General features: G+C 65.0%; 1 protein-coding gene across 14 annotated transcripts in view; it reads left to right on the top strand.

The window, feature by feature from the left end:
• Positions 1–21,925, top strand: part of PTPRF (protein tyrosine phosphatase receptor type F) — a 74,140-nt gene that overhangs the window by 35,225 nt on the left and 16,990 nt on the right. For 5 of the 14 annotated variants that reach the window (XM_056130851.1, XM_056130850.1, XM_056130855.1 and 2 more), the window contains 8 exons: positions 1,094–1,111; positions 3,291–3,401; positions 11,106–11,375; positions 12,768–13,349; positions 13,450–13,586; positions 13,818–13,962; positions 18,365–18,670; positions 19,180–19,373. In XM_056130851.1, the coding sequence (XP_055986826.1) occupies positions 1,094–1,111; positions 3,291–3,401; positions 11,106–11,375; positions 12,768–13,349; positions 13,450–13,586; positions 13,818–13,962; positions 18,365–18,670; positions 19,180–19,373 (1,763 nt within the window). The remainder of the gene's footprint in view (positions 1–1,093; positions 1,112–3,290; positions 3,402–11,105; positions 11,376–12,767; positions 13,350–13,449; positions 13,587–13,817; positions 13,963–18,364; positions 18,671–19,179; positions 19,374–21,925) is intronic. The other 9 variants (XM_056130859.1, XM_056130865.1, XM_056130862.1 and 6 more) reach the window with 3 other exon arrangements.

Genomic DNA, 21,925 nt, shown 5'->3' on the forward strand with positions numbered 1-21,925 from the left:
ACAAAAACACTTGGCGAGAAGAGCGGCGTTGCTTTACACTTTTACAAATCTCTTTAATTTGGGGCTTAATGGATGGCAGCTGGAGCCTCCTCGCCGTCGTGTTCTCCCTGTCGCGGGGAAGTCTCTGGAACACCGCACGGCTGCTCATGGGGAGTGAGCGAGAAAGTGAGCTTGTTTCTGGGCGCGGGAGGACGGGTCTGTCCTGGTGGACACCCAGAGGGGCCATGGCGACCTTTGCCGTGGTCCTTCTGCACCCCCTCCCCCCACAGCCCGTGTGTCCGGAGCTGCATGTGGCCCGTGGAAGGCCACGAGGCGGCCTGACCTGGTCACTTCCTGCCGCCTCCCTTGCAGGCTGGGCGACCTTGGCCTTTGGGCATGTCCCCGGACGCTCCCGGCCTCTGTTTGCTCATTGTCAGGAGGAGTGGGACATCTGGCTGTGCTCCTGCCGCCCGCCCCTCCCCGGGAACAGCTGCCTGCACCCCTCGCCCCTGCACGAGGTGGAGATGGTCCAGAGGCCGGACACAAGCTCAGAGCGCCTGCTGGAAAGGAAACTCAGCCCATCCCAGCCACTCCCCGCCCTGTCGCTCCAGGGTCTGGCCCCTTGGCCATTGGTTCCCCAACGAGAGGTGGACGCCGGCCTCCTCGGGCTCTGCTCCTCTGCGTTGTGGGCCAGCTCGGGAGTCACCCAGGCTGGTCGACGGTTGTGGGGCGGCCGGGGGTGGGGTCCAGACCGCTCACACCGGCGGCCCTGCCTCGCGTCCTGCTAACCTGTCGGTTGGGTGGTTGGTTTGGAAACCTCCCCACCTCTGGAATCTGGGTGGCCTGCAGGGCGGGGCTGCCGCCAGGGTCCCGGCTACACCTTGACTCACCTGATCCCTGCCGCCCCCTCCTCCCGGCAGCGACGGGGACACAGCTGCTCCTCCTGGCCCGGCCCCCACTCCTCGCTCGGGCTTTCTGGGTTTCTGTGCCGTCGGCGAGGCCCTGCCTCGGAGTTTCAGGTGATCTTGATGGGGCTTTTTTTTTTTTGTGGCTTTCCTTCCTTTTGTACTAATGCTTCTCTCTGATCTTGTTTGCATTCAAATCACCTCGCCAGGTGGTTCACCAATCCGAGGTAAGAATGCTGTCCGTGCATCTCGCCACGCCACTGCTGTCACCTCCATCCCGTCCCGTCCGTCACCTCCCCATCCCCATCCGACCTCCCCAGCCTTCTCATCTCCTGCCCCCAGAAGCACGGGTCACACACGCCTCCACTCTCGGCCATTCCCTCTGTGGGCTCATCCATCCACCAGTCTGCTGCCCCCCGGGGCCACCAACCCCGACTTTCTTGGCCACCCCCGGAGAAGGGGGTCTGACCTCGCCCGTCTCGGGGCCCCTGTAATTGCCCGACTTCCCCTTGCCACCCTGGCCCCGTCCTAGCCCCTCTACCCAGCAGACACCAGGACAGCATTCAGCTGGGACCTGGGGGCGGACACGGGACAGCAGCAGAGACAGAGTCCCCGTGACCAGGTCCCGGGCGTCTTCAGCCCCACCAGCCTCTCTGGACTCAGATCCGGGTTCCCACGTGATTCACCCTCTGTGTGACCGTCCAAAACTCAATTCATCTCTCACGCGTCTGTTCCCTCTGCTGTAGACTGGGGCCAGGGCCCATCTGTGGGACCTGAGGACTGGAGGCGAGGATGAGGACGGGCAGTGCCAGGCTCCAGGCAGACGCCCTGTGAAACAGTTGCTTCCGACACGTTCCATGCCCGTGTTCTCCCCACCTCTGTCCGTGTCCCTGGGCCCAGCTCAGCACCCAGAGTCTGTGGGGCCTGGGTGGTCCCAGGGCAGGAGAGAGGGCTGGGAGGAGCAGCTGTCTCCCGGGGCGGGGGGCGGGGGGGCGATCTCATTACCCCCGAGAGCAAGGCTCCCCCTCCAGGGGCCCCTCCCGGACCTTGGCCTTGGCCGCGCAGCCCCTCCTGGACCTTGGGTCTTGGCGTTGGTTCCAGATTTCAGGGTGCATTTGGCTTCCCAGTCTCTGAGGACTGACCTCTGTGTCGTCCCTGCCCGGCCAGGAGCCTGGACCCACATTTCCTGGAGAAGAGTCTGTCTGTCCCATGAACATGACATGACCTGAGATGCCCCATCAGGCTCTGCTGGACTTTCCACGGCCAGGCCAGCCCCTTGTCCCAAGCCCCCCGGCCCCGCCTCTGGCTCCCGCCGCCGGGGTTCGGTCCCTCCAGCCCTGAGTGGTGGTGGAGGGCACTCCCGCCGCAGCGGGGGCTGGAGGGTGCAGGCAGCGTCTCCCCTGGGCCCAGCCCTTGTCCATGCGGCCAGGTGGGCGTCTGCGGGGGCAGGGCCGCGAGGGTCCCTGGGGTGTCGTGTGGGAGGCGGTTTCCGTCCGGCTGTGTCCTGTGGGTAGTGGCTGTCCGTGGGCCGTCCTGTGTGGGTGTGCTTGTGTGTCGGCCTGTCCCAGGAGGGGGTGATGTCCATGCCTCAGGCTGTGAGTGTCGCAGACAGCTGACCCAGGGTGCTCTCCAAAGCAGTCTCTCCCAAGTGTTTACTGTCAGCCGGGGGGAGGCGGGGTGGGGGTGGCCACCGAGTCCAGCAGTTTCAAACCACCCCACCCCCACCCCCTGCTACCTCGAGCTCCCCAGCTCTCCGGGATAGTTCCTGACTCCCCCACCCTCCGTGAGGGTCCTTTTCAGCTCTGCCCCCAGCCCCTCGGCCTGGCTCCTGTCTGTCCGTCTGCGGCCAGAGTGGCCCCTCAGGGCGCTGGCCCGTGCTGCAGCCTCCATTAGCCTCCTAAATTATGCAGGACCTGCGGTGGGTCGAAGCACTTTAGCAGGGCCGGGTGGGGGGGAGGAGCCGGAATGGGTGGGGCGGCGGGGGTGGCAGCTGAGGACCATGGAGGGGTGGTGCTGGGAGCTCGGGCTGCTGGTCCCCCTGCCCCCGGGCCCTGTGCCGAGGTCTGGGGGACGTCATTAGGGCACTGCACACTCACGACCCCCTCCCTGGCCACCAGGCTGCCCGCGGGCCCGGCTCCACGCTGTCCTGGGGTCTGGAAGGCTAGGAGGACCGAGAGATGTGTCCACTGGCCAACAGGCTCCAGGGCACGGCGGACACTGGAGCAAGGGGCCACGAGGCCAGCCCCCAGGAAGAACCCACAGGCCCGGCAGGACGGCAGGGCGGAGCGAGCCTGGTCCCCGCCCGGAGGGCCGCTGGTATTGGGACGTGGCCTTCCCAGCAGCCACGGGTGCCCCGGAACCCCTGCCCCCGGGCCAGGCCTGACCCAGGCCTCTCTGTCCCCACAGGTGCTCTGCAGATCGAGAGCAGTGAGGAGTCGGACCAGGGCAAGTACGAGTGTGTGGCCACCAACTCCGCGGGCACGCGCTACTCGGCCCCCGCCAACCTGTACGTGCGAGGTAAGGACCCGCGGGCGTGCGCTCCTGCCCGGCGCCTTCTCCCTTCCAGCTCTTTCCACAGCCACCACCGCCCACTGCCCAGGCTCCTGACCGCGGACACGCTCCGCCTTTCCTCCCTACAGGCCCGCAGGGAGCAGCCACCCTCGGGGGTCTTTGTATCTCTCACAGGTCCTGCCACCCGAGGCCCTCAGGAGTCTAGAGCCTTCCGCCAGAGTGTGTGTGTGTGTCCGTCCAGCACACATCCCTGCCCCATCTCCCTCCATTGTGTGTCTGTCTGTCCATGGACATACTCTTGTCTGACCGCTCTTCTTTGTGTGTGTGTGTGTGTGTGTGTCCGCCCAGCACACATCCCTGCCTCATCTCCCTCCATTGTGTGTCTGTCCATGGACATACTCTTGTCTGACCTCTCCTCTGTGTGTGTGTGTGTGTGTGTGTGTGTGTGTGTGTGTCCATCCATTCATGGGTCTGTGTACATCCCTGCCTAATCTTCCAGTGTATGTGTGTCCATGGGTCCATGCACATCCCTGCCTGACCTCTCTCGTGTGTGTTTGTGTGTGTGTGTGTGTGTGTGTGTGTGTCTCCATGTACATCTCTGCCTGATCTCTAAAGTGTGTGCGTGTCCATCCACACATCGTTGCCTGACCACTCTCCAGTTCCATCCAGCCACACATCCTCACATCCCCGCCCAGTCTCTCTCCAGTGTGTGTGTGTGTGTGTGTGTGCGCACGCGCACGTGCATCCACCCGTCCATCCATCCGTCTGTCCACGCGTCTTCTCCTTTCACACATTCCTGCCCGACATCCATCCAGTCTGCCCTGCCCACCCCAGCGGGACTCTCAGGAGTGGCCCACGCCCTGTGCTCATGCCTCCTGGCCTGGGCTGCCGGGGGCCTTCCAGAAGGAGCAGCCCCTCGGGGGAAGCCCCGTGACACCCTCCCTTTGCCCAGGCACAGATGGGCATTTAAGAGCAATTGGTACAAGGGAGGTGTACGGCTTCCTTTCCCCGAGGTCCACGTGCTGAGCGCTCAGTGCAGCTCAGTGAGGGGGGCCAGGGGGTCACCTGCCAGTGTGTCCACTAGGCCAGGCTCAGGCTGGACATGGGCAGTGCCTACCCTGTTCCGGAGCTGCGTTGCCGGGCTGGCTCACTCGGGGCACAGACTGCTGCCTGTCACTCAACTGCTTCTCAGGGACGCAGATCCCTGACCCGCCCCCGGGTGCCGGCCTGTTTGGTGACGGGACACGTCCTGCTTCAGAGTCACTGGGACGTGGGAGGGGAGGTGACCGTGGACCCAGGGCTTGTCTGAGGGAGCGCTGGCAGGGACATCAGGAGCTGGACAGGGTCCCCAATGGCTAAGGCTCTGTCCACTGCTCAGCCGATAGCCTCCCGCTAGTCCCTTCTCCCAGGAGATCATGGGCTTGAGCGAGACGCCAGCCCGGGGAAGCCCCAGCCCATGCACCAGCGTGATGGTCGGAGCACATTTCCGGGCGTCACTGATGCCGGGGTGGCACCCTGCATGGATGCTGGGGGGACAGGGCGGGTGCGTGGGGACGGTGTTCCACGTCAGCGTGGTGGGGTAGGAGCTGGCACAGGCCGTGTGTGCCTGAGGCACTGACTGTGACCACCCCCGGCTCCCCGGGGGGACACGGGGCCCAGGCCGCTCTGTGCCACCCACAGCACCTGTCAGCATCTCCCACACACAGTGGGCTCGGGCAGGTCCGGGCCGGCTCTGCCACAGCCCGGCTGCACCCCGGCAGGCCTCCCTGGGTCCTTTGCCTTGGAGGAAGGGAACAGGAGGTGCTGTCAGCGCCAGACCTGAAGCGGGCGGCCCAGCCCGGCGTGGGCGGCAGCCTCCATGCCCTCCACCTCATCCCCAGACCCCGTCTGAGCCCGTTCCCCGCCTGCCTGCCTGAGAGCGCTTGGCTCTCCAGCCCCCGACTGCCCCGCTGACCCGACCGTGGGTGCGTCCCGCTCCTAGCACCCGTGGGTGCCTCCTCATCTCAGGCCCGGCCCCCGCCACCCCCTCTGCAGTGCTGAGAGCCCATCGGCAGTTCCCCCCAGCTCTGCAGCCGAACCCCGTGGCGGGTGGGCCCCACACCTGCCTACTGGCCTGTGTCTCCCAGAGGGGCGTCTGAGGCCCCTTGCAGGCTGGTGACTCCCGGGCAGCTGTGTCAGGCAGGACCAAGCTCTGCGTCCCGGCTGGTCACCTGCTGGGGTTGTCCTGCATCACGGGACACATCGCAGCGTTCCTGGCTCGCCAGAGGCACCCTCTCGTCCTCGACACTCCCCCAGTGCGCCCCGGGTCACCTGGGGGAACCCCAGCTAAGAACCCCTGCTCAGGCCTGCGCTGGCCCTCGTGTCCCTCTTGTCTCACTGTGTCCACGGGACCCACATCTCCGTGGCTTGAGTTTCAGCGTTTGCTCCTCCTGCCCCTCCTCTGTCCCGTGGCGTGGGGCTCCCCCGTCCCAGAGGGCCTGCCGGCCATGGTGCCCGGGACAGCGTGGACAGTGAGCGTCCAGCGTGGCAGCGGGCAGCAGGCCCACCGGAAGTGCTGGGCAGACGGCGGGGAGAGCCCGGGGGATGCGTCATCCGGCCGCGGCTGCCTGTGCCCACGGTTGCCCACAGCTCCACCCACCGTCTCGCAGGCCCGGGCGTGCTGCACGGACCTGCCTCCCGCCTCCACTGACTCACTCTCTCCTCTCCACAGCGTCCCTGCAGCTGCCAGGGGTCAGGGCGGGCCGCGCCCTCCGCCGCAGTGCCCAGCCTTCCCTCCCGGCCCCCCGGCCCCCTTTCTCTGCAGGGTGCTGACCGTGACCGCCTCTCACCTGGGCCTCCTCTCACGGCCTCTTCTCCTCCCCGCAGGGCACCGAGAGGCAGCTCCCTGCCCCGCGGCTGTGCAGCAGGGGGGCTACAGAGGGGCCCGTGGGCCTCGGTGGGTTTGTGGGCTGGGTGGGCCCCGACCCCAGGGCCCAGCTGCGGAGCCCGGGCGAGGCTCCGGGGTGGGGGGCCCGCCTGTGCCCCCCACCGCCCTGCCCTCGGCGTGCTGGCGCCTGTAGCCACAGCCCCGGCCCCGTCCACCGTGTCCTCCATGAGTCCTCAGTCTTGTGTGAGCGGCGTGGGGCGTGCGAGTCCTGTCTCGTTTCCGTGCTGTGTGGGCAGGTGGAGGTTGGCCTGTTTTACTCTCTCTGTGTTTCTCCTTGTCTTTTTTTTTTTCCCTCCTCATCCTCATCGCACTCTGCCATCAACCCAAACTCTCATCTCTCAGATCAGCGAGAAGGTTGGTCCTTTTCACTTCTTACCCATCTAGAGTTCGCCCGCCAGCGGGGACCAGCAGGCTCCTTCCGCTCCCGCAGGCTCGCTCCAGCCAGGCCTGCCCGCTCCGGCGCCCAGCGAGCACTGCTGTGTGCTCGGTGCTGTCCAGGCCGGCGGGCGGGCAGGCCCGGAGATGGATGGGCAGGCCCTCCGGCCCCGCATGTTCCCCTGCTTGGGTCCCCGCCCGAGATGCATGTCCCCTTAGCTGGCTCCTCTGCTGGGCGGGCATGTGCATGGCACGGAACCGCGCGTACCTCCCCCCCTCTGTGCCCAGGGCAGGCCGGCGGTCCGTACCAGGTAGTGCTCAGAAGTGAAGGGTCGGGGCGGGGGTGGGGGAGTTGGGCGGGTCTAAGGGCTGTCAGGCCATGCACCGTCTCCAAGTTCAGTGGGAAGACGAGATGGGAGAGTGAATCTAGAGCGGCCTCACCCCTCCGGGACCCCCCAGCAAAGGACAGAAGTCCCACCCAAGGCCGTGCTGTCCCTGCGCCCTCCCCTGCCCATGCAGCCCCCAGTTCAGACCCTCCTCCACTCTGGTCCCTTCCCAAGGTCTTTCCGCCGGCCACGTCCCCCCGCCGTGTGTCTGCCCTGTCCAGGCTCATACTGGGCGTGTAGAACCAGGGACTCGGGCCCAGCTGGACTCTGTTGTGACTCGGTCCTGGACATTCCCCTAAGACTCCCCAGACAGTCCCACACCGGGGCTCGCCAGCGCCGGTCACTCGTGTGTCACCCGGTCTCAGTGGACAGGGCTTCTCACCTTCTGGGCAGGGCTTCGGGCACGCGGGCCCCCCGCAGCACCCTTCGGGGGGGCGATTTTCCTCTCTGTGGGGGAGGGGCCGGCAGCCAGGAGGCCGCAGCCTGGGGTCGGGTGTCAGCCCCGCGCCTCCATCCTCAGCTCTCCCTCCTGAGCTCTGGGGCGTTGAGGTTTCAGCGTTTTGCTGACCGGGCGGATCTGCTGGGGTGTTCAGAGAACCGTCCTCGGCAGACAGCGCAGCCCGCAGCTGCCTCTCCCCGCCCTCCCCGAGCCCCGGCCCCCTCTGCTCCCCCTCTGTGGTCCCCCCAAAAATAAGCACGTACACAAATATTTAACGGGAAGGCAGCAATGAGTTTCTAAATATTCCGGGGGGGATTTGCTGGGCTGGTAATTTGTTTGGCGCTGATAATTACATCTTACATTTTTTCCAGCTTTACTTAAAACTGTGTGCCGAGCGCGCCGGCATTTAATTACTGCTCTGCGGCAGCCACAAGGTTATTTATTAAAGAGTTATTTTATCTTGATACAGTGGATCCTGCCCCTGATCCCCCTCCTTAATGTTGTGTTATTTTCATCAGCGAAATTTCCGCGCGTGGATGCAGATTGCGGGGCTGCCTCTCCCCCCCCTCACCCCCCCCGGCGATTAGGCTGCCACTCCGGTGGGTGCCGCTGCCTCTGGGCGCCACCCCGCCCCGTCGAGGGGACTGTCAGCGCAGATAATTAGACTTAAAAGTTATAGCTGAAATATAAGCCTGAAATGGCAGGGCCCTGTTTGGGAAATTGTCTGTAAAATGTCAGCGTGCAGAAGGCACGGGGGGCCGGGAGCTGCCCCTCCTGCTCCCTGGCCCGCTCTCTCCCTCTTTCCTGTGCTGCTCAGCAAGGAGGAGCAACCGGGCCGGCCAGGCCCGGGTGTCGGGACGAGGGCAGCTGCCTGACCGGCACAAGAAGCTCCTGGTGGCGTGCTCCAGGCCTGTCCTCTGAGCTGCTGAGAACGGGTGTGCAAGGGCCAGGAACCCTGTGGCGGGTCTCAGGGGTCAGGGTTGTTGTCCGGGTAAAGAAGCACATCTGGTTAGGTTCGGGTTAATCCCGAGGGGTCACCCTGACTCTGTCTCTGCCCTCGGAGTTCTCCCATGCAACCGTGGGCAGGCTGGGCAGGTAGCAGAGGCGCCCGTGTCCCCAAGGCTCGGCGCGGAGAAGCCACCGGGGAGCAGAATGCCCTGTCGTCCGGGCACTGTTGGGGTTAAAAGTCCAGCCCAGCTTCTGGCCTGTGGCAGTTAGAGTCCAGGGGTTTGGCCACACCTCTTTCCTCTTCTTGGGGATGGGACGTTGGCCCCAAGGGGCCACGGTGGGCCAGGTTCAGGCTCAGAGCCGTGACCTCTCCCCTGCCACCCCCTGAAGAGGTGTGTTCTCCCAGCCTTGGCAAGGCCGGATGCCAAGAAGTTCCAGAAGCTTCTCCCTGTAGCCTCTAGGGTAGGTTTTAAGCCCTTGAGCCTTTTGTCACTGAGTGTCCTCAGCCATGACCCTGTGTCACTGAGCGGTGCTGGCACCTTAGTGTGGGGACTTGCAGGTTTATTGATGGGGGCTTGCCTCTCCTCTCCCCCCTCCCCCCCGCCTCCAACCCAACCCTGATCCACCCTACACACACACACACACACACACACACACACACACAGAGGCTTTGTGCCCAGGAGCTTGGCTAGGGGACGGGGAGGGGCCGCCACTGGCTGCCAGTATAGGACAGTGTCAATCTCGGTCCACCCAGGCACACCCCTCACCTTCTTGCCCGAGCCAGGTCCCTGCGCCCCTCCACCCCACTCCAACACACACACAGGCCTTGCCTGGCTCCCACTCACCTGCCAGGAACCGCCCCACTGGCGTAGCTCAGAGTGCCCAGGAAGTGCCCACCGCCTGGCCAGCCTCACCCTGTGCCATCTGGGGGAGTCCTGAGGGGAGTTGGGGTTCCCTTTTGGCCTGTCATGCCCCCTTCCAATGCACCTGTCCACACACAACGTCCTCGTGCAGTGGGGCTGCCCAGCCTCTGGGCACAGGAGAAGTGCAGGTTTGTCCACTGTGGCAAAGTGGGGCCACCCCGATGTCCCACGTGTTGTGTGGAGCCGCCTGGACACGGGTGTAAGCACAGTCTGGCCGGAATCCAGCCCTCAGCTCAGCTTTCCTGGCCGGGTTCTCAGGAAGCCCATCTCTGGGGGCAGGGCTGCCCCTGCCTCCCAGACACCCCACAAGACTCTGCTCTTAGAGTTCTCACGAAGGTCCCGAGGCCGGTGCTGGGTCCCCCACATGGGTCAGGGTGCTTCCTCACCACCATGTCACCCTCCTGAGCACCGCAGGGGTGTCCTGATGGACGTAGCCCCGGGGCACTGCTAGGAACACCCCCGCTCCCCGCCTCCCACTACCCCTTCAGGCCCAGAGGCTGTGTCTCGTTGGCCTGATCTGGGTCACACATTCTGGGGTCCGTTGAGAAAACAGATGTGATGGGCACCAACGCTAGGCAGCAGGCTACTTGGACGCTGGACCTAGGCTGAGGCTCACTCAGGACAGCCAGGGTTGGGGTTCCAGTGGACAGCGCGGAGGAGGGCCAAGTGAAGGGCGGATCCGGGGTCTGGGCCGAGGAGCGCTTGGGGCCACGCAGGGCGTGACTGAGTGGGCCCGTGCTAGGTGGAAAGGGGCGGTGTGGAGGGACTGCGAGGGCCCCACCCACTATACGGAGGCGGCGACAGGACTGCCTGTGCTCCCGGAGAGAAGTGGGGGTCGGGAAAGTGTTCTCGCTGGGGCCCTCCGGCCCTGGGGGCTGGCCTGTGGGGCTGACCCCAGCTGCGAGGTCAGAGGCTGCACCATCGGCTAAGACCGGAACACCCGTCTCGGACCCGGGCACTGGTAGAGCCTGTGAGGGTGGTGCTCTGCCGAGGCCCTGTGGGGTGCCCGCGGAGGCCGCACGCCCAGCTGCATGTCCTGCCTGCCCTCCCTCCCTGCACGTTCCGAATGTCTGAGCTCCGCTTGCACCCGGGGGGCACGGGGAGGGTTCCTCCTGGGACAGACACGCTCAGAACCGCGCTTGGTCCGGGAGCCCCGGCTGGGGGCCGTGGCCAGGCACAGCCACCTCCTCCGCGCGCCCTCGTCCGTCAGCGTGGAAGCCGTCTGTCGGGCGCCTCATCACGTCCCCACCATCGCCATGCCCATCCTGCCCGCTGCCCCCTCGCCCCTGCCCGCCCCTTCTGAGGGCCAGCCCCTCCTCAGGGGTCCCTGGGGCATGACCGGGATCCCGGCAGGCGGCCAGTCTCCCGGTCGGTCGCCCTCTGTCCTACCCCCGTGCATCTGCATTTCTTTCACTGTGCTCTCCGCAGACCCCCTCCAGGGTGGGGAGGGCAGGGGTCTGCAGCAGGGAGGGGCGGCGCTGACAGGGTCGGGGGTGTGGGCCAGAGAGGCCCAGGAGACTCGGGGTCTCTGCTTCCCGGGTCGTCCGGCAGGATTCGGGTGCAGAACCGGTTCCGTTCCAGTCCCCCCCGAGTACCAGGGTGGCAGCTGGCGAGCTAGCCCTGGGCCTCCCGTTCCGGAGGCGCCCCCGCCCGCCCCTCACCTCCGCCCGCGTGCCCTGCCCGGCCTGTGAGCGCCTCTCTCCTCTCCCGTAGTGCGCCGCGTGGCTCCTCGTTTCTCCATCCCCCCCAGCAGCCAGGAGGTGATGCCGGGCGGCAGCGTGAACCTGACGTGCGTGGCGGTGGGCGCGCCCATGCCCTACGTGAAGTGGATGCTGGGGGCCGAGGAGCTCACCAAGGAGGACGAGATGCCCGTGGGCCGCAACGTGCTGGAGCTGAGCAACGTGATGCGCTCGGCCAACTACACCTGCGTGGCCATCTCCTCGCTGGGCATGATCGAGGCCACGGCCCAGGTCACCGTCAAAGGTGGGCGCCGGGGCTGCTTGGGCGGGCGGCGTGTCGGGCTCAGCCATCCTCGATGCCCGCCTCTAGGAGCTGGGTCCCTGGGGGGCAGCGGGCAGGAGTCCCCCTGCTCAGTTACCCCCATTTGCACTGGCGGCGACCGAGGCTGCACCCCAGCCCCACGCACTCCCCGGCCAGCGGCGAACCCCTAACGCTTTGGGAGTGTCCCCCGCTTGCAGGAACAAGGTGGCCGGATAGCCAGGGCAGAAGCGGGTTCTCCCTGACCTGGGGCAGGCTAGACTTGGGGCCCCACTGCTCTGCTCCCCCAATTCCATGGCTTTTTCTGGTGGGGAGGGAGAGCATGACCCTATAGCGTTCGGGGGTGACTCCTACTGCAGTGCTCGAGGGCTGCTCCCAGCAGTTCCGAGGGACTTGTAGAGCCAGCCCAGGGCTGCCGCGCTCTTGGCATGTGCTCCAGTCCTTTGAACGTCTCCCTAGCATCGCCTTGAGTGGTGTGTTTTGTTGTTTTTTTTTTTTAAGTGAAGTAAAGCAGTTTTCTTATGTAGAATACTAATTCTAAAAAGAACATGGGGCTCCCCAGTGAAAGAGGAAAGGCCAGCAGTAGAGGAAATGTATGCCCTGAAAGAGGGCCGCAGGCAGCCCCGGTAAAGAAGGAGAGGTCACGTACCGAGGTGGGGACAGACCACCCGGGCGCAGTGCTGGAATGATCTGAGGTGGAGCCTGTCACTCCCTCTGTAGAAGAAAGGAAGGGAGGGAGGGAGGGAGGAGGGAAGGAGGAGGGAGTCGGTCACCCCACTGGCCATCACCTCTCCCAGTCCTCGGGCCCCACCTTGGCCTGCAGGCGTGTGCTGTGTCCAGCTCAGCACCTGCCTTCTGCTGTCCAGCTTGGGTGGGGCAGTGTCTGAGCCCTGCTCTGGCTCTGATCCCCAGCACCCCGGGGACAGGAAAGAGGTGCTTTGTGGCACAGTCCCTGCCCTCCCGAGTCTGAACGTCACGGGGGCAGTGCTGTGGTGCCGTAGCCTCAGTGCTCACCCAGGGGAAGCCCGTCCCGGGACCTGAGCGACCTCAGCCCCTCTCCTGACTCCCCGACAGCCTCTCTCACACCGCCCCCAGCGGGGACCCAGCACTCCAGGGGTCAGACTTGGCTCTGGGCACCTGCAGTCAGCTTGGGGTCCTACTCATTAGCTGTCAGGCTGAATCCCAGAAGCCATCAGTGGGGGGGGACACAAAAGAGGAGCCAAGCCCCCCCCGTGGCCAGAAGCACCCATCCCCTCCTAGGGGCCCTCAGGGACCACCCTGATCTTCCCCGGTGGTTCACCAAGGTAGACCGTGGGCGGGGCGATCTGGGGGCCGTGACCCCGGGCAGCCCCGAGCCTGCGTCCTCCCCACCCGCAGCGCTCCCGAAGCCTCCGATCGACCTCGTGGTGACGGAGACGACGGCCACCAGCGTCACCCTCACCTGGGACTCGGGGAACGCGGAGCCGGTGACCTACTACGGCATCCAGTACCGCGCGGCGGGCTCCGAGGGCCCCTTCCAGGAGGTGGACGGCGTGGCCACCACGCGCTACAGCATCGGCGGGCTGAGCCCCTTCTCGGAGTACGCCTTCCGCGTGCTGGCGGTGAACAGCATCGGGCGCGGGCCGCCCAGCGAGGCGGTGCAGGCGCGCACGGGGGAGCAGGCGCCGTCCAGCCCGCCGCGCCGCGTGCAGGCCCGCATGCTCAGCGCCAGCACCATGCTGGTGCAGTGGGAGCCGCCCGAGGAGCCCAACGGGCTGGTGCGGGGCTACCGCGTCTACTACACGCCCGACGCCCGCCGGCCGCTGAGCGCCTGGCACAAGCACAACACGGACGCCGGGCTCCTCACCACCGTGGGCAGCCTGCTGCCCGGCATCACCTACAGCCTGCGGGTGCTGGCCTTCACCGCCGTGGGCGACGGCCCGCCCAGCCTCACCATCCAGGTCAAGACGCAGCAGGGAGGTAGGTGGCGGCCGGCCGGGTCTTCTCGCCCCCGGGGCTTGGGGGGCCTGCCTGCCTGCGGGCGCCCTGGCCGGGCTGACGCTGCCGGTGGGTGTTGCAGTGCCCGCCCAGCCGACGGACTTCCAGGCCAAGGCGGAGTCGGACACCAGGGTCCAGCTCTCCTGGCTGCTGCCCCCGCAGGAGCGCATCGTCAAGTACGAGCTGCTGTACTGGGCGGACCAGGACGAGGAGCAGCAGGTGGGCGCGGGTCTTCAGGGTGGCGGTGGCCCACGGGGCCGGCACGGTCGCCCCCGTGCCGGGGACAGGTGCTCAGGTCCGTCCTCGGGGCCGTGTCTCCCGGGCGTCCTGTCCCACGTGCCATCTGTGGGGTGTCCCCGGCACCCCCTCCCCAGCCACACGGGGCCCCGAGGGAGCGGCTGCCGTCCGCGGTGGGGACCGCCAAGTGACCGCGGGTCTCTGCCTGTCCAGCACAAGGTGACCTTCGACCCCACGTCCTCCTACACGCTGGAGGACCTGAAGCCCAATACGCTCTACCATTTCCAGCTGGCCGCCCGCTCCGACATGGGCGTGGGCGTCTTCACCCCCACCATCGAGGCCCGCACGGCACAGTCCAGTAAGTATCTCCACGTGCGACAGCGACTGTGACCGGGCTGGGGCGTGGACACCCACAACCCTCCCCCGGCCCGGCGGGCGGTCAGGCCTGCGGCGGGGGTGGGGCTGCCCTGGACCCGGCTCTGGTCTGGGTCTGGACCCCAGAGGGGGACAGGTAAGTGCCCTGTAGTCTGCTGCCGGACTCCTTGCCCCCTGCCCCCTGCCCAGGTAAGTTCTGTGTTGTGACTCATCTCCCCTCTCCACCTGTCTCCGCACCGGTCACACGGCCGGAGGGGCCGCCACCCTTGGTCACCAGACACGGCCCTCCCTCCCTGTGTCCCCCCATCGCCTCTCCCCCATTCGCCATGCTCCCCGCCATGAGATGGGCCAGGGGTGGGGGGACCTGTCACCGTGGATCAGCCTCCCCCAGGCGGTGCGTGTGAGAATGAGACCGACCGCGCACCCACCCCTGGCCGTGCTCCTGCCTGGGGCCCACGGGACCTGGCGTGTGGAACCGCCAGGAGCTGGTGCCTATGACAGCTCCATGGCCTGTGTGTTCCTGAGCATGTGAGGCTCAGTTGCCGTGAGAGAGTGTGTGAGCGTGTCTGACCACCTGATCATGGGTCGCACGCGCTGTGTGTGTGTGTGTGTGTGTGTGTGTGTGTGTGTGTGTATGAGAGAGAAGACAGTGTGAGGGAGTATGTGTTTGGCAGTAAGAGCTGTGTGAGTACGTATGCGTGTGAGAAAGTGGCCAAGAGAATGTGTACGAGGCAGTGTGAGAAAATGTCTCTGAAAATGTGAGATGTTTTAACAGTATGTGGGAGAATGTGTGTGAGGGTGTGAGTGTGTCTGTGTGAGAAAGGGATTATGGTGGGAGCAGGAATGTGGGGACCAGAGAGAAAGCACGGGGGGTTGGGCGTTTGCCTTGCACGCAGCTGACCGAGGTCCAATCCCTGGCACTACGTAGGGTCCCCCCAAGCACTTGTAGGTGTGAACACAAACAGAACCAGGGTGGGAGCAATGGCACAGCAAGGAGGACTCTTGTCTGGCGTCTAACTGACCTCGCTTCCGTCCCCGGCTAGGTCCTCCAGGCCCTCCAGGAATAAGCCCTGAACACTGCTGCACGTGGTTCCCCCCCAAAAAAAATTGAAAAAGAATAAAACTGTGTATGAGAATGTGTACGTGTGTGAGACGGTTTGTGAGAGAAAGGGAGGGAGTGTATGTGTGAGGGGCTGAAGGACAGCAGGTAACCCATGTGCTTCCCTTGCGTGAGGCCGATCTGGGTTTGATCCCCAGCACCACGTGTGTCCCCCTGATCCCCACCCCCAAATCATCCCCGAGCACTGCTGAGTGTGGCCACAAGACCAGACCTTTAAAAGTATGTAGGTATGAGAAGAATGTGTGTGAATATGTATAAGTGTGTATGTGAATGTCTGTGTGGGATGTTGTGTGTATCGTGAGATTGTGTGATTGTGTGTGTGTGTGTGTGTGTGTGTGTGTGTGTGTGTGTCTGAGGAGGAGTGTGGAGCACTCTGGTCGGTCAGTGAGGCCATCCCTGCAGTCTGACCGAGGTGTGTGCAGCCCCATGGGGGCCGAGCCTGCAAGCACTGGGGAGTCAGGCCAGGGTGTCCCAGGGTGGACGAGGCTGTCCGCAGGCTTGGGGCTGTGGCTGGCTGGGTCAGGCATGAGGCAGTGACCACAGGTGATGGGATCACATCCCCCTCCCCCAACACACACACACAGTCCCTGGCACTACGTAGGGTCCCCCCAAGCACTTCCAGGTGTGAACACAAACAGAACCAGGGTGGGAGCAATGGCACAGCAAGGAGGGCTCTTGTCTGGCGTCTAACTGACCTCGCTTCCGTCCCCGGCTAGGTCCTCCAGGTCCTCCAGGAATAAGCCCTGAACACTGCATGTGGTTTCCCCCCCCACACCCCACACAGCAGTGTCAGGTGGTGCCTGTGACTGGGGCACTGAGTTGGTGCGAGTGACTGAGGGGACCACGTGCCAAGCTGGGTGCCAGACCCTGTCCAGTGCAGGCTGGCAGCCCGGCGCCCTGGGTCTCTCTACCTGTTGATAGCCTCTGTCGGCCAGCCTAGGATTGTCCAGGAGAGCTGGAGTTGGTTGGTTTGTAGTTTGGGGCTTATACCAGCGATGCTTGGTGATGCTCTGTGCTCAGGCAGGCAGGCCCCCCAAGCCCCGGGGGCGAGAAGACCCGGCCGGCCGCCACCTACCTCCCTGCTGCGTCTTGACCTGGATGGTGAGGCTGGGCGGACTGCGTGCCTTGCTGGGGTTCGAACCCGCACTAGGGGTGTGTCAGGCAAGGACCCTGCCTGCTGCCCTGTCTCTGCAGCCCCCTGGAGAGCGGTTTCTATGCTCCCCCACATGGTGCTGGAGGACGTATAAGAGGACAGCAAACCCCCATGGGCAAATGCATGCCCTGACCACCATGCTGTCTCCAGGCCCCTGAGGATGGGACGTGCCGAGGGGAACCAGCAGTGGGCACCGTGTTGGCTTGAGAGGCTAGAAAGTGATCAGAGGCCTGGGGTGAGGGGGGCTGTGAGCAGAGGAGCCGGACAGGAAGGTGCTGCCTCACGAGTCCGTAGTGCAGCGTGGCGGCCGGGCGGGTGGAGGCAGAGAATGTTCTGTGAGCCGGAATGGCAGGAAGATTGCTTCCGGCATCGTCTCACAATGGCTGGGGCAGCCAGAGAGCCGCGTGCAGGCTGGGCAGTGACGGGGAAGGGTGTCCCAGGGCTGGAGGGGCAGCACCTGCTTCCACCCTAGGAGGTGGGGGGCCGCTGTCCAGGATGGGAAATGGTGAGGCAGGGGCCACAGTCACCCCAGGTCAAGGGCTCTCTCGGCACGTGGCGCCCCACCCCTCCCGAGGTTCTCACTCGTGGCAGGTAGGGCACTTGCCTTGCATACACCTGATGTAGGTTCGATCCCTACTAACACGTGTGGTCCCCCGAGCACTGCCAGGAGTGACCCCGCAGCTCAGAGCCAGGTGTGACCCAAAAACTAAAAAAGAGGGAAGGTGGGGGGGGCTGCCGCCATTGCCCCAGAGCTTCCTGGAGCCCATCTCAGCCCAGGGTGCACGTGGACGTGTGGGACAGGTCGATGGGAGTTTATGGGCGGGTGTGGAGGTGCAGGAGGAGACGACTCAGGCTGTGTGGGGAGTCTGGGTGTGAGGGAGGGGCCGCAGCTGAGGATGGAGGGGTGGGGGGTCTCCACAGAGCGGCCCCTCTGGAACACCCAGCAGGGCCAGGTGGCCTGACCATTCGGAGCTCGTGGCTGGCATGTGTGGGGCACCGTGTGTGCATCTGGTACCTTGTACTTGGTGCGAAACACATATACGTGTGTGAAGTGCTGAGTTGAGCCCCCGTGTGTGAGAGACACCATATGCATGTGGGAGACAGTGCGTGCTTGTGCATGCGTGTGTGCGTGTGTGTGTGTGTGTGTGTGTGTGTTTGGCCTGTGGTCTGTGGTCTGGGCTACTGGGTGCTTATTGGGGTCTACTGGGTGCTTACCTGGGGTCCCTGACTCTGTGTGTGTGTGTGTGTGTGTGTGTGTGTGTGTGTGTGTGTTTGGCCTATATGGTCTGTGGTCTGGGCTACTGGGTGCTTATTGGGGTCTACTGGGTGCTTACCTGGGGTCCCTGACTCTGTGTGTGTGTGTGTGTGTGTGCGTGCGTGTGTGTGTGTGTGTGTGTGTGTGTGTGTGTGTGTTTGGCCTGTGTTCTGTGGTCTGGGTTACTGGGTGCTTACTGGGGGCCCCTGGCTCTCTGTGTGTGTGTGTGTGTGTGTGTGTGCGCACCCGTGTGGTGTGTGTGTAGGTGCGCGCGCGTGCATGAATGTGTGTTTGTTTGGCCTGTGGTCTGGTCTACTGGGTGCTTACCTGGGGTCCCTGGCTCTGTGTGTGTGTTTGGCCTATGGTCTGTGGTCTGGGTTACTGGGTGCTTATTGAGGGCCCCTGGCTGTGTGTGTGTGTGTGTGTGTGTGTGTGTGTGTGTTTGGCCTATGGTCTGTGGTCTGGGTTACTGGGTGCTTATTGAGGGCCCCTGGCTGTGTGTGTGTGTGTGTGTGTTTGGCCTATGGTCTGTGGTCTGGGTTACTGGGTGCTTATTGAGGGCCCCTGGCTGTGTGTGTGTGTGTGTGTGTGTGTGTGTGTGTGTGTGTGTGTGTTTGGCCTATGGTCTGTGGTCTGGGTTACTGGGTGCTTATTGAGGGCCCCTGGCTCTGTGTGTGTGTGTGTGTGTGTGTGTGTGTGTGTGGCCTATGGTCTGTGGTCAGGGTTACTGGGTGCTTACTGGGGGCCCCCGGCCTAGCCGTTCCACACTCAGGAGTGTCCCCTCCACTGTGACTCGTCCCCCTGCCTGTGGGCCCCCCCACTCCATCTGCCTGCTTCCCCCCATTTGTCTTCCCCAGCCCCCTCCGCCCCTCCCCAGAAGGTGACCTGTGTGAGCGTGGGCTCCACCACCATCCGGGTAAGTTGGGTCCCGCCGCCCGACGACAGCCGCAATGGCGTCATCACGCAGTACTCGGTGGCCTACGAGGCGGTGGACGGCGAGGACCGTGAGCGGCACGTGGTGGGCGACATCAGCCGTGAGCACTCCAGCTGGGACCTGGTGGGCCTGGAGAAGTGGACGGAGTACCGGGTGTGGGTGTGGGCCCACACGGACGTGGGCCCCGGCCCCGAGAGCAGCCCGGTGCTCGTGCGCACCGACGAAGACGGTAGGCAGCGGGGCAGGGGAGGGAGGGGACCGGGCACCTGCGGCTCGCCACCCACCCGCCCCAGCACCTCCACCTCCCCCGAGCCAAAGGAACCCTCTTCCCGGGGCAAGTCTCACGTCCCCAGCTGGAAAGGTGGACCTTCCGGGACCCACTACCCGACCCAGATCCCAGCGTCACCTCAGGCTGGGCTTGGAGAAGTGGGAGCATCGTGGAGTGGTGTGGGGGTGCGGAGGTCAGACGGGCTGGCCTGGCTTGGGGTGGTTGGAGGCATGTGTCCACCTCACGTGCTTCCCTGCCCGGCGAGGGGCCAGCCCCAGCCCGGAGGACCTGTCCCCGGCCAGCCCCCAGGTCCCCCTGCCTCACACACAGGGGTCCCCATGTCCACTGCTGGGCAGCCCAAGGAAACAGCTTTGGGCCTCTCCAGGGGTGTGAGGTGCGAGGCGCTGGCATCTGCGGTGCCCGTGGGTGAGATCCTGGGCCAGGCCTGACCCCGCCCTTCCTGTTCCCAGTGCCCAGCGGGCCCCCACGGAAGGTGGAGGTGGAGCCGCTCAACTCGACAGCCGTGCGGGTCACCTGGAAGCTGCCCGTCCCCAGCAAGCAGCACGGCCAGATCCGCGGCTACCAGGTCACCTACGTGCGGCTGGAGAATGGCGAGCCCCGGGGTGCCCCCGTCATCCAGGACGTCATGCTGGCCGAGGCCCAGGTGCGCCGCGGGCAGGGGAGGGCAGGAGCATCCTCGGAGCGCCAGGATGTCCTGTGGCATCAAGGGGAGCTCCGAGACAGGTCGGGAGGGTGCCCAGCACTTGCCCACTGGTACTGGGTCTGTCCAAGCTGTGTCCCCAGCCTCTGGCAGCCCCTTGTGCCCTGCTGGCGCCCAGCCTGACTGTCATCTCGGGCTCAGCCACCAGCATTTGTGCGGGGAGGTCATCTGCATAGAGCTGACCCCTGCGGCCACCAACATCCTCAGCATTAGGCTGGGCCTTGGGGCTCTGGAGATGTGCCAGCCTGGCCAAAGGGTCCTCCTGTGGTCCAGGGCCATCGCAGAGATGGATCTGTGAGTGTGGGGATCTGAGTGTGGGATCTTTGAGTCTGGGTGTCTGTGAGCGTGGGATTTGAGTGCGGGGATCTGAGTGTGGGATCTGTGAATGCAGGGATCTGAGTGTGGGATCTATAAGTGTAGGGATCCAACTGTGGGATCTGTGAGTGTGGGATCTTTGGGTGTAGGATTTGTGCCTGTGGGATCTGAGCGTGGGGATCTACGAGTGGGATCTGTGAGTGTGGGGGTCTGAGCATGTGTGGATGTGTGAGTGTGGGGTTCTGTGATTGTAATCTGGGTGTGGGATCTGTGAGTGGGGATATGAGAGTGTGGGGATCTGAGTGGATCTGTGAGTGCAGGATTCTGTGAGTGCGGGGATCTATTAATGTGGGGTTCCTATGACTCTGCCCTGGGTGGCAGGAAGGAGACTCTGCCCAGAGCCTGAGGCTCCCTCTGTGCCCTGCCATCCGCGGGCATGATGGTTCCACCTGTGCAGGTGGGCCGAGCTCCCTGGGGTCATCCCAGAACGGCTTTGTTCTCGGACGAGCCACGCTCCTGCGAGGTGACGTGTGGCTGCAGCTTCCCACAAGTGCTGGCTTAGGCTGGGGCAGGTGCCGTGTCTCTGAACACGCATGAAACGAGGGCCGGACGCTTTGATCCAGCTCTTTATTGCGGAGGAGAGTCCTCTCCTGCACCGCCCCCGTCAGACTTACTTGGGGAGTTAGGGCCCAGCCTCCCTGGAGCCCACACACCCCTTCAGCCTGTCGTGGGCTTCTCATACCTGGCCTGGGGTCAGGGGCTTGAGCAGGCCCCCTGTGGTCGCTGTACGGTACTTCGAGGTGGCCTCATGCCCCAGCCGGCTCCGTCTCTGAAGCCAAATTCCTTCCTTGCCCGGGGTGCCCCTTTGCACCCCTGGGCCTAGCCGGCGCCATGAGAGCAGGGGGGTGGAGGAGGTGGGTGTGTGTAGCCGCCTGCATTCCTGGGGCAGGTTGAGGGCTCTTCCTGGGGCCTGCGTGGACACACCCACCCAGAAACATCCCGGGAATGGGCTCCCTCCGGCCCCGCCCCCTCCAGGGCCCAGCCACACAGCTGCAGCCCGGGGTTCCAGAAAAGCCACTTGGGGTGCCCCCTTCTGGTCTCGGGTGGTTTGCAGAGAGCCGGCCCGCCTGGTCGCGGGCATCGCCGGAGCGAGGCTCGGGCTCCAGGGAAGCCAGTTGCAGACGGGCCTGCCCTCCTGGGCTCCCTTGGGAGAGCAGAGGGGCCGCTTCCCAGGTTGTCCCCAGCACGGCAGCAATGGCACCGCCACTCAGCACAGGGCCCTTGGGGGTCCAGGCACCCCGGCCTGCACCCCCTTCCCACAGTCGGACCTGCCCTCTCACCCCGCTTCCTGCTCGTGTCCTTGCGGGAGTCTCTCTCCCTCCAGGCCCTCCCTCCCTGGCTGTGCCCGCCTCTCCCTTGCGGCTTGCCGCCTCTGTCCTAGGGTCACACCTGGAGGTGCTCAGGGATGGCTCCTGGCAGGGCCCAGGAGACCCCTACAGGTCCTGGGGATAGACCCAGGGTCAGCCCATGGGCAGGGCACATGCCCTGCCCACTGGACTGTCTCTCTGGCCCGTCTGCTGCTTGTCTGTTTTTCTGTCCAGAGGTACCGGAGACCCATCCCAGGGCCTCCCCCGTGCAGGTGCCGCCCCTCTGAGCCTCCCGCCATCCCTGTCTCCCTCTCTCTCCTCCCTGCCACCGCTACACAATTTCCCCAGAACTTCCCAGAACAGATGACCAGGCTGGGGTGGTGGGGGGCGGCCAGCACCGAGAGGGTGATGGGCCAGAGGACACGGCCAGACCCCCGTCCTGGGCTAGGCTATGGTGGCCTCCTGACCCTCCCTCCCTTCCCGACCCCACGTGCCCGACTCTGGGGCATCTCGGGGGTCTGAGTTGGGAGCTCAGAGCTTTGTCTTGCGGTCCAGCCTGCCTGTGTCCCCAGCAGCCCCCCCGCCACAGCACCTGGTCCTCCCCGAGGCCCTTTTCAGAATGAAAAACCACCTTGTGGGTGGCTGTGCCGGGACAGGCGCACCGGCAGACCCCTCCCTGCCTTTCCCCCTCTGAGCACCTCCAGGCGTCCAAACCAGCTCCCCTCCCTCCGCATCTCCCCCCGCCCCCCAGCCCTGCACTCACCCCGGACTGGGAGGCAGGGAGGGGCCCTGGCATGGAGAGGCGCCCGCCCC

Source organism: Sorex fumeus, unplaced genomic scaffold (genome assembly GCF_029834395.1).
Source record: "Sorex fumeus unplaced genomic scaffold, SorFum_2.1 ptg000082l, whole genome shotgun sequence".
Lineage (NCBI taxonomy): Eukaryota > Metazoa > Chordata > Mammalia > Eulipotyphla > Soricidae > Sorex > Sorex fumeus.